At 40.5% G+C, this 14,302-nt stretch overlaps 1 protein-coding gene across 2 annotated transcripts in view; it reads right to left on the reverse strand.

Moving 5' to 3' along the window:
* Nucleotides 1-2,948: 2,948 nt before the first annotated feature.
* LOC109632544 (MAM domain containing glycosylphosphatidylinositol anchor 2a) overlaps nt 2,949-14,302 on the reverse strand; it is a 240,666-nt gene continuing 229,312 nt past the window's right edge. For both annotated transcript variants that reach the window (XM_020091880.2, XM_069514662.1), the window contains exons 18-20: nt 8,432-8,562; nt 7,811-7,907; nt 2,949-5,995 (exon numbers count right to left, since the gene is read on the reverse strand). In XM_020091880.2, the coding sequence (XP_019947439.1) occupies nt 5,907-5,995; nt 7,811-7,907; nt 8,432-8,562 (317 nt within the window). In that variant the 3' untranslated portion in view covers nt 2,949-5,906. The remainder of the gene's footprint in view (nt 5,996-7,810; nt 7,908-8,431; nt 8,563-14,302) is intronic.

Raw genomic sequence — 14,302 nt, forward strand, 5'->3', positions numbered from 1 at the left:
ATAGTTTTAGTCAAATTTACGAAAGAACATTGGAAATTATTTCGCCATATTGTATGTTACAGCAATTAAGTTCAATTTACAGCCTCCACTAACTCTGACAGACCCCATTCTTGAATCCTACAGCACCTCCATTCTAATGGAGTTAATGTAAGCACTGGGTACATTCATGCACAACTGCATAATTAATTCATGTAGTTATCGATGCACAAAGGAAATCATTCTGTTTTTGTTTGTTTTTAACAGAATCTAATATGAAACAGCATTGAAGGCGAGGCCTTGTTTGTTTCCTCAGTATTCCAGGACCTCACAGTATCCAACAATGTTATTTTCTTTTCAGTTGAATCAATATTCATATTTATGTCACACAAAGGAAGCAGGTCAAACTGCATTCAAAGAGGAAAGCACCATTCCTGTCTCTATACCCTGCACAGCATATACTGCCTCCCTCCTCCCATCCACCAAATGGTTATTGCCTTTTCCATGCAATAAAGATTGATTTGTGTTGTTTGTTTTCAGCAGCGCTACAAAGGAAAAAAGGCAATTTCTAGCTTACACTGGGACCATTAAAATGAATAGCAATGCAATACTACCAACTCAAACACCATATTTCTTAAGGTTCTGCGTTTGCTGAGAGTACAGTTTTCCTTTTTTTTTGTTTTTTGGGGGTTTTTATAATTCCACAGTGAAATTTTCAGGCCTTACTTTCTGGTGGTGTCATCCGATTGCATCATTTTGGAAGATGACCTGAAACTTTGTCCACCTCATGTACAGTTACTTACATATAAGGGTATAAATATAACAGGATAAAAACATTATCACATGTACAGCTTCAGAAATGACTACTTAGATAAAGCAATCATGATGTCAACAATAAATCTGTTTAGTTTCATCTGAGATGTTGAGGAATTGATGATTTAGAAAAAATGTATCAGCAGAGTAATAGTGAGAACTATCAGGTTGTAAAAGCAACACTCTGCTGATTGGATGCAGAGCTGGGAGATAAAACAACAACATTAATCATTGCGATTTAATTTTCATCAATAGCAATATAACAAAGTTTCAGTATATATCAATATAGGTGTATGTATTATGTGAGCACAGTGAGGAAGTATGACACATAATTGATTCACCTCAGATTTGTAAAAGGTTTTACTGTTTATCGAATCATTCTCGGCTCATAGAGAAGAGTTTAAACCTGCAACCTTCAGTCAGGAGCAAAAATCTGTATTCACACTTTAAAAGACAAATATTGAATTCTTAATAAAAAAATATTCTTCATAAAACGAAACATTTGAATTTAATTGTAATGATTAGCAATATTGAATAATCTGAAAACTGTAATTGGACATTAATGGTCAGCTAATTAAGTCAGTGGTTGTAAGGCAGTGACGTGACCTCAATGCTCCGCTTGCTCTTATGCTTTAATAATCTGTATTGGAGCAACGCAGTGTTTATTACTAGTCAGTGGTACTGGATTACAGTACTGACAATATATACTATAAATATTTAGAATCAAAACTATATATATATTTATATTAAATATAGATTATTACATTTTATGTTGAAATGGGAGGTCTAGGGGAAAACAGAAAGAAGATGTAATTTTATTTTTATAACATCTATAAAAAATATTCTGTGGCTGCTGTAAGAAACATCTGAACGGTTATTCACTGTTGGTACTGGTGGGAAAAACATCACGTCTGGAAAAAAAGATTCGGAGTGCATTCAGCTCCAGCACCTACACTAATCAAAAGCTACCTCGACAGCTACAGAAGTACAGTAAACACTGTGAGAAAGCAAGCTGTCACATGTTTACATATTCAAACAGTCTTAATCCCTTCCAATTGTATTTTGAAGGAGCTTAGAAGACTGTTATCAATTAACAGTGAAGAGAGGAGTGTGTAAGCTGCACTACAGGGCTGAGGCTGACGTGTTTCAACTGCACAGAAACGTAAATCAACGCTACAGTGGGAGCTGTGTTACCATGAAAACAAATAATGATGCTTTTCGCCGTCTAATTTCAGTTGTGGCTCTGGAAAAATTAAACAATATTTCCTTCACACAGATGAAGATTTTGCAGATGTACATGAATGTACCCCATTTTTAATACAGGATGAAATGAGGTCTTTTATCTTTTCTGAAGCAGACATAATTACGCCATACAAAAAATGATCTTTTTAGTATGTTAATTGAAGGGGAGGTTTTGCATACTTTTTAAAACTCCATCATTATAAAGCAGTGGTTTGATATTTTCTGAAATACTTGTTCATTATCGAGATTTAAAGATGCGGGAAAATACGTTTTTTGAACTTTGGAGAGAGCCAAGTGAGCTCACCCCTTGGTTCTAGCTCACTGCTAAAGGGAATAGTTTGACATTAAGAGAATATACTTACTTATTTAACTGGCTTATCCAGAAAAAGATCAAATATCTTTTATATCCGTACATTTAATGTATATCTACCAGTAACCAGTTAGCCTGGCTTAGCACGAAGGCCCAATGCAGCTAACGGAGAATGAGAAAATCCAAAATCTATAGCTGACAAATTAACATGTTATATCTCATTTATTTAATTTGTACAAAAAATGTACAAACATATGTGGTTTTACAAACATTACATACTATTGCACGACTATTTCTTGGCCACAAGCAGACTTTTTTGTTTTTTCTCTTTAGTTTTTGCACAGATTAAACAAAAGAGATATAAAGTGTTAACTAGTGAACAGTCGGGGAGCTACTGAGAGACACTTGTTCAAACAGAGTTTACTGCTTAGCCAACAGTCTACTGGCGGTAGCTTCATAACTATTGGACAGATATGAGACAGTATTAATGTTTTCATCTAATTCTACTAACGCTGGAAATGAATTACTCTCCTGGGATTAATAAATCAAACTCAAGGCAGTTATGTGACCAATGTAACATTGTTCCCTTAAACCACTGACAACAATACCAAATACCATAGCTTTTAATAATGTCATGTAAATTCTTACAATTTGTTTAAAAGTAAATTGCCCATTTCATGAATAGGAGACCAAGTGCTCAGGGTGGCTTTAAAAGAAACAGTTCCCAAATCGTCCTTAAGACACTCCATCTCTAGTAACACTGACAACTACACGGGGCACTTTGGCACTTTTAATCATACTATACTACAGAGTGATAGAGCTAATAGATGATTTTATCTGAACTTCTACTTTTGGAAGTTGCGTCAAAGTCCGTGTCAAGGTCGGATGGACGTCCTGTTCTTGATGTGTCTGAAACAGCCTGGGACAGTCTGTAGGTTCTCATCATCAAAAGCACATCCCCGTAAAAATAACATATGTTTTAGTAAAACATTACATCTGGTAAGACTGTAAGAAAAAAAAAACAACTTTCCCCAGAACTCCATTTACATTCATTTTGATCTGGGCCTTATGGAAAAAAAAAAACAAGTCTGAAATTACTAAAATCAGAAATGGACAGCATATAATACCAACATCTCTGTAATAATATCATACAGACCATAATGCTATGGTAAGGATGCCCTGAAATGTTCATCATTCTGCTCTGTTTTGCTTCGCATATTTATCTTCTTTACATGTATCAGTTTCTTTTCACACTTATTTGTACACAGCTTTATGCTCACACATGTACGCGACCCACTTGGATGAACCCAGGCTTCCACTGAAGAGGCTACATACGCTGAACAACCACAACACTGTGAACCTTTAGTCCCGTCAGCATTCATGAAGATCTCATCCACTGACCGGCTTCCCTTTGTGTTCTCTTGCATTGTGGTCGCACTATAAATATGAATTTAACGAGGAAAAAATGAACAACTTGCTGTTAAGTGTGAATTCGTTCCAGAGTGTGGAGAAGCCTGAATCTGTGAAAGTAGGTCACGCATGTGCAGAGAAATATGAAATGGATTTTATATGTTGAGACCTTGAACTGTTGTGCTTCCTGTACTCCAACATAAAACATTTATCATAAACCTTTGAATAGAGCTTCTTTAACATTTACAAGTTATACAGTTACCAAATTGGTTCTTATGCTTCCATCGGCTTTGATACTTCAGCAATGCAAAGGGAGACAACAAGAAGAGAAAGGAAGTTAAGTCATCTTCAACAGAAAAAATAAGAAACAAGACACAAGTCCTCAAAACATTTGTCATAACCAACAATGAACGGAATTTTTCATTTTCTTATTTTCTCTTTTTTACAATACATTTTTTAAAAACCCCGCTGGTTAAGGTTATGGTCTCAGGTAGATCTTCCACAGTCAATCTTCACAGTTTGTGTAAAAGCAGAGAAACATTCTCGCTAGAGTAATAAAATATCATGACTATTATTATGGTCATTATTATCTTTTATTCTCATATTGTTCCATATAAATGGTGGAGCACAGGGGCGAGGCCAATCACCCTAATGAAGAGCCTGCAGTCCAAAGGTTCCTACTCTCCTCCCTGTACAACACAATGTTTTATTCAGCAGTTGTTCTTTTCTTTTGTTAAAAAAAAAAGAGAGAGGGAGAATTATGGGAAGAGAGTGGGGTATTAATTCAACAAAGTGTCTTTATCCTCCTGCATGATCTTAAACTGTCCTTATGCAAAAAAGATCCAGGGCCTCACTCTCACTCTCACCGTTGCCGCTGCTTTTGATCCAAACTGTTTCCAAATCTGTGCTTGGGGTCTGCCAGCACCACCCGGTCGGCTGCCCTCACACTGAACAACGCGTAGGCATAGGCTTAGGCGCATGCACACACACAGACACACACACGCACGCATACAAACACACACACTGGCAACTGTCCCATCGTCAGCAGTAAGATCCAGGTGTTGCGCGACCCCCCGTACTCCCCTCTGAACGCGTGTCCTCCCATCAGCACTTGTGGGGCAAAAGAAACATGTAGAAAATAGCCCATCAGAGGAAACATGAACAGAGATGTGTTCGAATTTGATTAACGCCCAGGCTCACGATTCGGTTTGTAATCTGAAGGCACTTTGTTTCATGGCAGAAAGTAAAGTGGCTTCGGCTCCACAGGTGGACCGCTGACTGAATGTCGGAGTCAGGCCTGACTAATCGGACCTCTCTCTGCCTGTTCCTCCTGTTCCTCCCTCTGCCCTCTCTCCACCTCTTCCTCTTATTTCAACTCAGAAGCTTGAACCTTCTTCTGCCCTCCAGTCCAGCTGTCTACACCTTCGCTGATTCTTCCTCTTCATATATTGTTCTGCCACCATTCCGTCGGTTGGCCACTTGGACTCGTGAGCACAGTGTTAAAAGATACATAGGCAGCTACAGGGGGAGTAAGCAGACAGAACTTAAAGTTGCCGGAGTCCTTGTTTTTCTACAGTACAGCACCAAGCAGATAAGGAAATGCCAGGGTGTGATAGAGGCTAGGCTCGAGTGAAAAACAGGTGTCGGGGGATTGGCATCTGGTGCAAGAAAATGAAGATAAAGATACACAGAGAAAGATTGACTCTGTGTATTCGTTAGAAGGAAAATGTTATTTCCTTTTGAAAAAGTCAGCAGTGTTTATATTCCGCTGCCTTCCAAAGATATTTTCATGACTTCATAAAATAGTTCTTGTGCTTTACAAACTGTCCTCCCTCGACGCATGAGAAGTCTTTCACCAAAGTCCAGGCTTCACTCGTTGCCCACCTGTCTTTGTGCTCGTGCTCCCGAGTCCTGCACCGAGGAGTGTTTTCTGTAAAAGAGGTCTCTTTAAAAAAATTAGCGCAACTTCTTTATTAATTTTTGTGTAACTTTTTCATCACAATTTTTTCTTTCTTTTATTGATTTCGGTCCCTCCGCGGTCCATCAGCGGACCCCTGCTGCTTTCAGGATGCATGAATCTTTGGTGATTGGATGCCGAGGATAGCTCACAGACGGTGGGTCTGAATATTTGCCTCTGAGGTGACGGAGAGGAGGGTCACCTCTGACCTTCTAGGAGGGTCATCACCAAGGTGATGCATAGCAGCCATATATGGGAGGATGTTGATGGAGCCTTAGAGCTGAGATCTAAATAGGTAAAAGAGGAGATATGAAAGTTATCTGTTGTTCTTAAACACTCAAAAGAAAAAAAACACAAAACTGCTTCCAGACACAAAAACAGAAATAATGGAAATAAACAAACCAGAAACATTTGAACAAATAGTCCCCATTGTGGCAGATGTATGTATTGATCCTTTGATAACATTTGGGAAACAGCTTGTCTGGCTCTAGTAGAAAAACTACAACTAATAAATGAATAAATGACAAGTTGTGGGGATTTGGACTTTTTCTTTGCCCAATACAACAAATTACTGGCCTGCAGGGAGTTTATTTTAGTTGCCTGTCAATCACAATCACAAAAAATATTCCAACACTCAAACACCCCTAAAGCCACATTTCTATAAAGATTCGACAAACAAAATTAAAAGTGTTAATTAGTGTGCTTTAGGGCAGTTTCAGAACCAGTGGTAGGGAGCCCCCTGGGTATTGAAGGGGGTCAAAATATGGTTTTCAGAAACCAAATACAATAAAAAAAGGCATATTTCAACAACAATTGTGACAATAAATTAAGAAAAACTGGTTTATTTGAGTCCATGTGACAGAACCAGCTACAGCAGCTCAGTTTATAGCACCACAAGTGTCTCCCAGCTCCAGGTTCACTTCAAACCGATATTGATCTTCCTATTAATCAACGTTTTCCCCAATGGCAAATTGCTCCTTTAAGGACCCTGTGATGTCAGAGTGCTATTTGACTCCACATATTCACATGTCAGGTAAAAAACAATAAAAACGAGGCCATGGAGAGAACAGATATTGATCGCCTATCAGCAGACAGAAGCACTGAATGTGTGTCATGTCTCTGTGGCAGAGTTGACAGGAAATAACACCTCAGCTTGGAAAGCCATGACACCAGCCCACTCTGTGTTGTCGAGGAATCGGACGACGTAGGTTCCTGCATGTGCCGGCTGGTAATTGACAGAAATTCTCATCAGGAGGAAGTGAAAAATAAGATTGTGTTTAGATTTGTAAACACACGGTGGGGTGAGTCAGCAAACAGAGAAGGTGGGTATTTTTGTGTAATAACACTTTGATATTGGGTTTTTCTCACATATTTGATTGTATATTATTGTGTATAAATAATAACTGAAGATTCACCTTTAGTTGAATTTTATCTGTATGACCAAATCCTAAAACAGCTTCTCTGAATCATTCTTCTTGAATAACATCTTCCATCAGTTCAGCCCTCAAGAGATACTGTATGCGAACACGTGAGATTTCATTGTAGAATGTACAACGTCGTCCACCTTGCCGACCACACCTATAACAATGCTGTTGCTTTGACTCACAAATGATCCAGATGAGAAAAATAGAATAATAATCTTGTAATAAATAAAAAGCATATGTCTTGCAGAGCTAGATAACCGACTCTCTTCTAAATACCTGGTTATTTCTCATGACGAATAGGATTACCCTGATTCATCTCTGCTATGTGAAAGGGACAGGTCTGAGAAGCTTCTGGATATAATATTCCTCCAATCATATGTAATATGAAATAAATCGCAGGAACAGTATTGGCAATTTTCTATGTCCTGTTTTCTCTTTTTACCTTCTGTTTGTTCCTACAGTGCAATTACAGTGCTCCACTCAGCCAGCGTGGCTATCACTCATGTGATTTCAACACTGTTGCTATGACAACCCCCCCCACCCCCCCGTGACATGTTTGGTTCGATGGCGGCAACCCTCTTAGATTACATCCCCTCTTGTAAATCTGAAGCCCGTCCAGCGAGGAAGAGCAGGGGTCTGAGGAGAGGGCACGGGAGGTGGGCGTGTGGTGCTACTCACTGGGCGGAGGGTCTCGACACTCCCCTTCCTCCAGCGTGACGTCGTCGATGGCGATGTCTCCTTCAATACCTGGTCCCCGGACACCTTCAAGTACCACCTGGAGAGAGAAAAACAAATATTATTTTTTCCTGTACAGCCTTGATCGAGCACAAAAACAGGAACATTTGTGCCACAGCAAGACAAACTCTAAAAGTAAGTACACAGTGTAATTAAGCTAAATTGCCCCTTATAAAAAATAACAGCAGGTGGTGAGTGTTTGTTTCAGTTTTTAATGCCATAAGATTTAAAAGTAAAAAAGCTTTTTGTGAAGTGAGAATGGGAACAGGAAAAAAAAACACACAACTGCAGCTGAGGCTATAATTACTTTGCAGCAGTAAAAATGATGGAGAATATTGCAGTTCTATTTTCGCTACTCACAGAGAGTAGGCTTACTGATGGCAAAGTGTGAGTGATATTGCTTTCTCAATAGCCATGGATCCTGTCCACTTCTTTGCTTACATTGAGGTTTTGTGAAGCGCTACATCAACAACCGAACCCCCGAGGAAACTAATAGTTCACCGTTCACACCCAGAGAGAGGAAAATAAAAGGGCCACACTAAGAGTGCTGCTTTTTGGTCTCACCTGGAAGGACGCTGTCGGGTGGATGCTTACTTTGGCCTGCTTCCAACGGTCACCTTGGTTACCACTTAGCAACCACACAGGACCCTCTGAGGTCGTTTGGCCCTTCTGCTTTAGGAAGGCATTCAGTGTTCCTGCATGGAGAGAAGGGAAATATAGAAGCTAAACACATACGTACACACATTCACATAGACCTGTACCGAGCCTTTGATTGAACCACAATAATGATTGCATGCTGTAGCGCGTTGTAGACTATTTCTGTGGTAATTACATTAAACCCGGCGCCCTCGTTTCTCTCCGCCGTGCTCTAAACAACAATACGCTGCTTTTCAGCTAAAGTAGGTCAACAGTACTTCAGGTAAGCTGTTGTCACCACCTTTCAGCATTGTTGTGTCTGTGCGCATGAGTGAAACAGGTTTATGTGGTCAAAACACTACAGTTCATATTTACCACACTTGCAATATGGCTGCTGACAGGCACTGTATGATAATAACCCTGAAGGGTTTTCTCTACAGCGACCTGCAAATGGCATGTGACCAGAGTGTGATAAGGTGTTGAAATGTTACTTGTCGAGCAGTATTTTTACATGACTTTAATCAGATAAATAAGTCGTATTCCTCCATGAGTCATGTGCATCAGAACATTTTCTTGACTAGTGCAGCGCCCAGTGTAAACCTGCCTGTTTGGAATGGGCTGTTCTCGGCCTGTGGTGAGGCTGGCTGCAGCTTTCTTTCTGAAAATGTAAAAGTGACCTGCAGTAATGGAGCAGCAGCCAGTAAAGACCAGCTACTGGAGCCCCTTTTCCACTGGTCAAAAAAACCCACTAACACCCACTAACATCTGGCTTTTGTCTGCAATGTGAATGGATACAATCGGCAGTAGACACAGGTTTTAATCAGCTCCCGCTCTGATCGGCAGTGATGGATATATGACAACCACACGCTAATTTGGCAAGACAGCGAGGTGAGAGCGTCTCAGTTATCAATTCTTTACTGACGTCCAATGTGACAGAGAGAAAAACTAGAGGTAAGAGATGTTCACCTGTTTATTCAGAGTTTGTTAATGCTTGGCTCAGTACACAGAACCCAGAATTGCTGTTACTGAGTGAACGCACTGTTGTGGTGAGTTTATAAATGAGTTTATAAATATTGAGCATGACGTGCCAATGACATGAAGAGTTTCAGAGACATGTAAGCAGATAAAGTGAGATTTCTAGAATTATTAGATAGATTCAGTCAGGTTATTTCGCACTCATCATCATCAAACTGTTCTCTACTGAATAGTGTAACTGAAGAATAACACATACATACACTCACACATACACAGACACTAGAACACACAGTGTGAGTGTTGCTCTGGTGTTTATAAGAAAAAATAATATACACAAGATGAATTGTGATTTATTTATGCTCGCCCACTTCTCCTTTAGGGCACTTTTCTGAATCTTGTGTCAAGGTTTACTTGTGTTTTTGGACACAGAATATAATATTAAATTATAAAAACAGTCTGCAGTGGAAAAAAAGGTGAAGAACCTTGGCTCTAAGTGTAGAAATACTTAAAAATGTATATAAGATTGTAAAGAATCACCCACACATGGGAGGGAGGATTCCATTGTGAATTCCAGGGTGAACCTGGGAGTGAGATTGGATCCAGACTTCTAAGCTTCATATTGACCTCTGTCCTCAGCATTTCAATTTCATGCTGTAAGAGTAGAGTCGATCAGATGCAAACGTTAACCTCAGGTCATATGAATGATCCAAAATAAGTATCACTAATGGCCAATTTGTGATGAGAATACCATACCTTTGGAGTACAGTTTTCTTTTTTAAATTTCTTTTTAGTTTCAGTTTTCTGTGCGGTCCAGCTTCCTTTTCCATTTACCTGCATTTCCACTGAAGCTGCACGGGAGAAACTGCTGAATGTCACTGTTGAACCCATATCTGAATTACAAAATGCAATATGACAAAGCAATTTCAACTGAATTCATGTATAACTCTAACAAAGACATAGAAATACAGTCTCTTATTGAGAAAGAATAGACACCGGGCCTGAGTTCAAGCTTCTCCTCTCGTCTGGCTCCGGACTTTGATATAAAACTGTCAGATGATGTCAGATGATGACACCGAGTGCAACCACTTCACTCTCCTCCTCTCCAACCACACATTCTACTCACTCCTCTATTTGCAATGCAGCGAGAATGCGTGTGAGTGTGTGAGACAGCGGTTCTTTAGTGGTGTGCCAGGAGGAGCTGCATCCAAAGACTCAAATCAGGTTAGCGTTGACACCGTGGAGAAGCTCAGCAGGACCACCGCTCTGAAGTCAAGTGAATTTGGAGTATGGAGAGCAGCACCTTTGCGCTGACACAACTGATGAGCTAAAAACAGCAGCGTCGAGGAGTGTCACCTCGCCTCTGATGCATCTTTGCCACAGCGAGGTGCCTCATTACTGTACAGCCCCCTTCAAAAAACATCTCTGTGAGGAATCGAGGGAAAGCCGTACTGTATGTCCTTGTTCATATTATCAGCAGTGTACACTTTCCCCAACGACAGCACAATATCAGTGAGAGATGAGCTCTTGTACAGAACATGACCTGCAGTTTCATCTACCGTCGAGGTGTTTAGGATGTAGGAGGATTCTTGCTGAGCTGGCTGGCTTACATTTTCTTTGAACTCATTGCGATGTAGGTGGTTATGCCGCTGTCATCACATCCCGAGCTAAGTCATGCGCTGGATATTCATCTGGAGTATCTCTCTTCTTTTTTTTCTTTTTTTTTTACAGAAGTACCTGTGGCAGACACTTGTGAAATTTAAAAAGATCTGAGAACAGAAAGATGTGAGTCAAGTGAAAAGTGAGAACCAGCTCCTAGAAGTTTTCAATTATAGAGTGAGGACGAGAGAGCGGGGGATTGAGGTGCAGTACCACCCTCCTCGCTAATGAAAGGATGACTCCATTGCTTCTCAGAAGGTCAGACTTAAAAACAGACTTGCTTGGTGTGCTTTGCTGGAGACTTAATCCTATAAACAAATGTGACACGGGCTCCAAAGGCAAACTTTGATGTGCGCTTCAGTAATTAAGTGTGACCTTGTCTCAGGTATCCCCCGCTAGCTAACGACAAAGGAGTTTCTTTGAGCTTGTGCCACTGTTTTCATCAGTGCGTAGGCGAAACTCTTTATCGACTGATTCTGGCCTTTAGCGCTGCCATGTCACAACTTGACTGTGACTAACCTCAACAGCAAAGTCCCAAAGAGCATCAAACTCCCAGCGTTTCCGGACGGAGCTGTGCGAAGTCTGCTCTAAATAAGAAAAACGCCTTCAACTGCAGAAACTAAACCAAAAAATGATTGTGGTGCAGTATAGTATAAATGAACATATGTTATATGGACCGTTTGCCATACGCGTTCATTCTCTGGGTAGAGAATATCACATTCCTGAGCTCAGGGGCAAATTCTCTCACGGCTGGAGAGGCAGAATACTAAATGGAGCGTAGCTATAGAGGATCTGAGCTGGGTTTCAAGTCCTTGACATTTAGCCCATTCATCATAACACGCCACAGTCTGGGCATGGGCTTCACCACAGATGGGGAGGGCAGGGAAGAGAGGGTCTGGCCGGCGATCAATTTGAGCAAATTGGAAATGTCATGGCCTACTCAACCTCGGCAGGGAGCCGGAGGAGCTCTCATCTCCCTGCTGAGTCGCCCTCTGACACCTCTATCCTTACATGTTCTCCACCTCTCCAGATGTTTGGGTCCTTCTCTCCAACCTGGATGGTTTCACTCAGCCTTTCCATAGAGGACAGCAGAAAAGTATGAAGTCTAAATTTCAACCCTAAAGGAAGCCTGTTGTCAGTTTAGGCCAAAATGGTTAGTTCATTATGAAAATCAGACTCTTACCACTGGTTTTGTAGCTTGGCAGATCATTTGGTGATTTGCTTTTGGAAGTGGTGGTTGGAGGCCCAAGTAGCAGTCATTATTCATAATAAACAAAATGTTTCTGCCTATTTCTATTATCAATGCAGAGTCGTTACACAAGAATTAAAATGTTGCAATGACACAAGATTCCCAAAAAGAAGAATATATCTTTCAGAGAATGAATAAGCCAGTGCTCTTCAAACAAGAGAGAGACTGAAGAGGAGAGGAAGCTGAGTGGGCTGGAGATGGAGCAGCAGGTCCAGCAGAAGCTCAGAGTGGAGCAGGTGGTGGGTGGAGACGCTGCTGATACCATCGATGTCTCACTAGAATACGAAGGTAAACGCAGCCAAATGCTCACTGTAAACATTTTATCAGAAGGGAGATGAGTGCAGTTGCCAGGCTGTCGTGATTTTACAGTTTCCTGCGGTTTAAGTATCAAGTTTAATGAGCACAAAAGTGCTACTACTTGTTCCCTCTGTGTTTATTCACAGTTCCATTTTATTTTTGTGAACTTCTCCGAGTTTTTATGGAAGTAGTATTTTGTGGGTGTGGGTATTATTGTGGTACGGTCTGTGATTTCCTTTTTAAAAGGCAAAGAAAACAATAATAATCTCAATCTAAGATTTACTATCGGGGACATAAATACAAAGTAATCACAAAACAGTTTTGGTTATCACCCCCCAGAGGATGTTTTCCCCCCCGGCTGTTGGTTGGTTTGTATGTAAGCAGTATTATGCAATAACAAATGAATGGATGAAGCTTAGTGAAAGGATGCAGTATGGGTCAGGGAAGAATCTATAACATTTTGGTGCAGACGCAGATCAGGAGGTGGATCCAGATTATTTTCAATATCTTTAACATTGTAAGATATGTGATGTGTTCTGAAATTTGCCAGAGAATAATAAATGGATCTTGAGGAAAAAGAATTTGGCACATTAAGGGAACTGATCATCTGTGAGTGTTTGAAATTTAGTTTTTTATTTCTTTGCATCTGCACTTTTCTTACTGGTTTACAGTTGGAAAATGTGATGTCACATATTTGCACAAATCATATTTTAGTACAATCGATGACTGATGACGACTGGTGGGTTAATTGGTCACTGTCGATCAATCTGGATTTGAACCTATGTCATCAGTGGCTTTAATTGCTAGGTGTAGGATTTGAACATTTCTGACTTTGCATGTCAAACTCAAATGCCATGCAAACTGTGCTTGAAGGCTGTTGTGCCTATAATGCCTCTGCTCGCTTTGCATGTGACCGGATCACAGAGGACGGGTCAGTGGACTTTTTAAGGCGCAAATGTCAACAGTGATGGTCCCTAAAACAACACCCCTTACTTCTGAGAGAGGCGTCCACAAGATAGAAAAATTGAGACATTTGGTGGCCTGGTCAATAACAAGTCATAAACAGTCCAAAAGATGATAATACAACACACATTGATGCACTGACACATTGGTGCTGCACAGTGAATGACTGGCTTAAAGGACAAGTGGTTTCACAGGCATAGGAGTAGATAGAACTGGGTCCATTAATATCTGCAGGTGAATGACTCAATTAGTCTGGAAACCAGACCAATCAGTGAGCTCATGTTCATTTGTTCTTGCATGTTGGTCTCGTCCCCCCCCCCCCTATTCAAACCGATTCCCATCTGTCCTAAAACCTGTCGAGCCAATCACAACCATTGATCTGAGATAAGGCATGATTGATTGGATCACTGACAGAGGAGCACCCAATAGGAGAGCCACCGAAGCGTTGCTGTCGCTGATATGGAGAGGTCAGGCAATCCCGCCATGCAGACTGGATTTATTGAAAAGGATGGTATATTTTCTCTAAAAGAAAAACAGGAAAAGAGCAAAGTAGAAGATGTCTTTTTATGTTTTTCTCCATCAATCTGAGCTATAGCACATGTTGCATTGATTAGATAACTCTCCAAGACCACTGAGTCAGAAAATGTAAGGAGAGGTTC

Source organism: Paralichthys olivaceus, chromosome 19, assembly GCF_024713975.1.
Source record: "Paralichthys olivaceus isolate ysfri-2021 chromosome 19, ASM2471397v2, whole genome shotgun sequence".
Lineage (NCBI taxonomy): Eukaryota > Metazoa > Chordata > Actinopteri > Pleuronectiformes > Paralichthyidae > Paralichthys > Paralichthys olivaceus.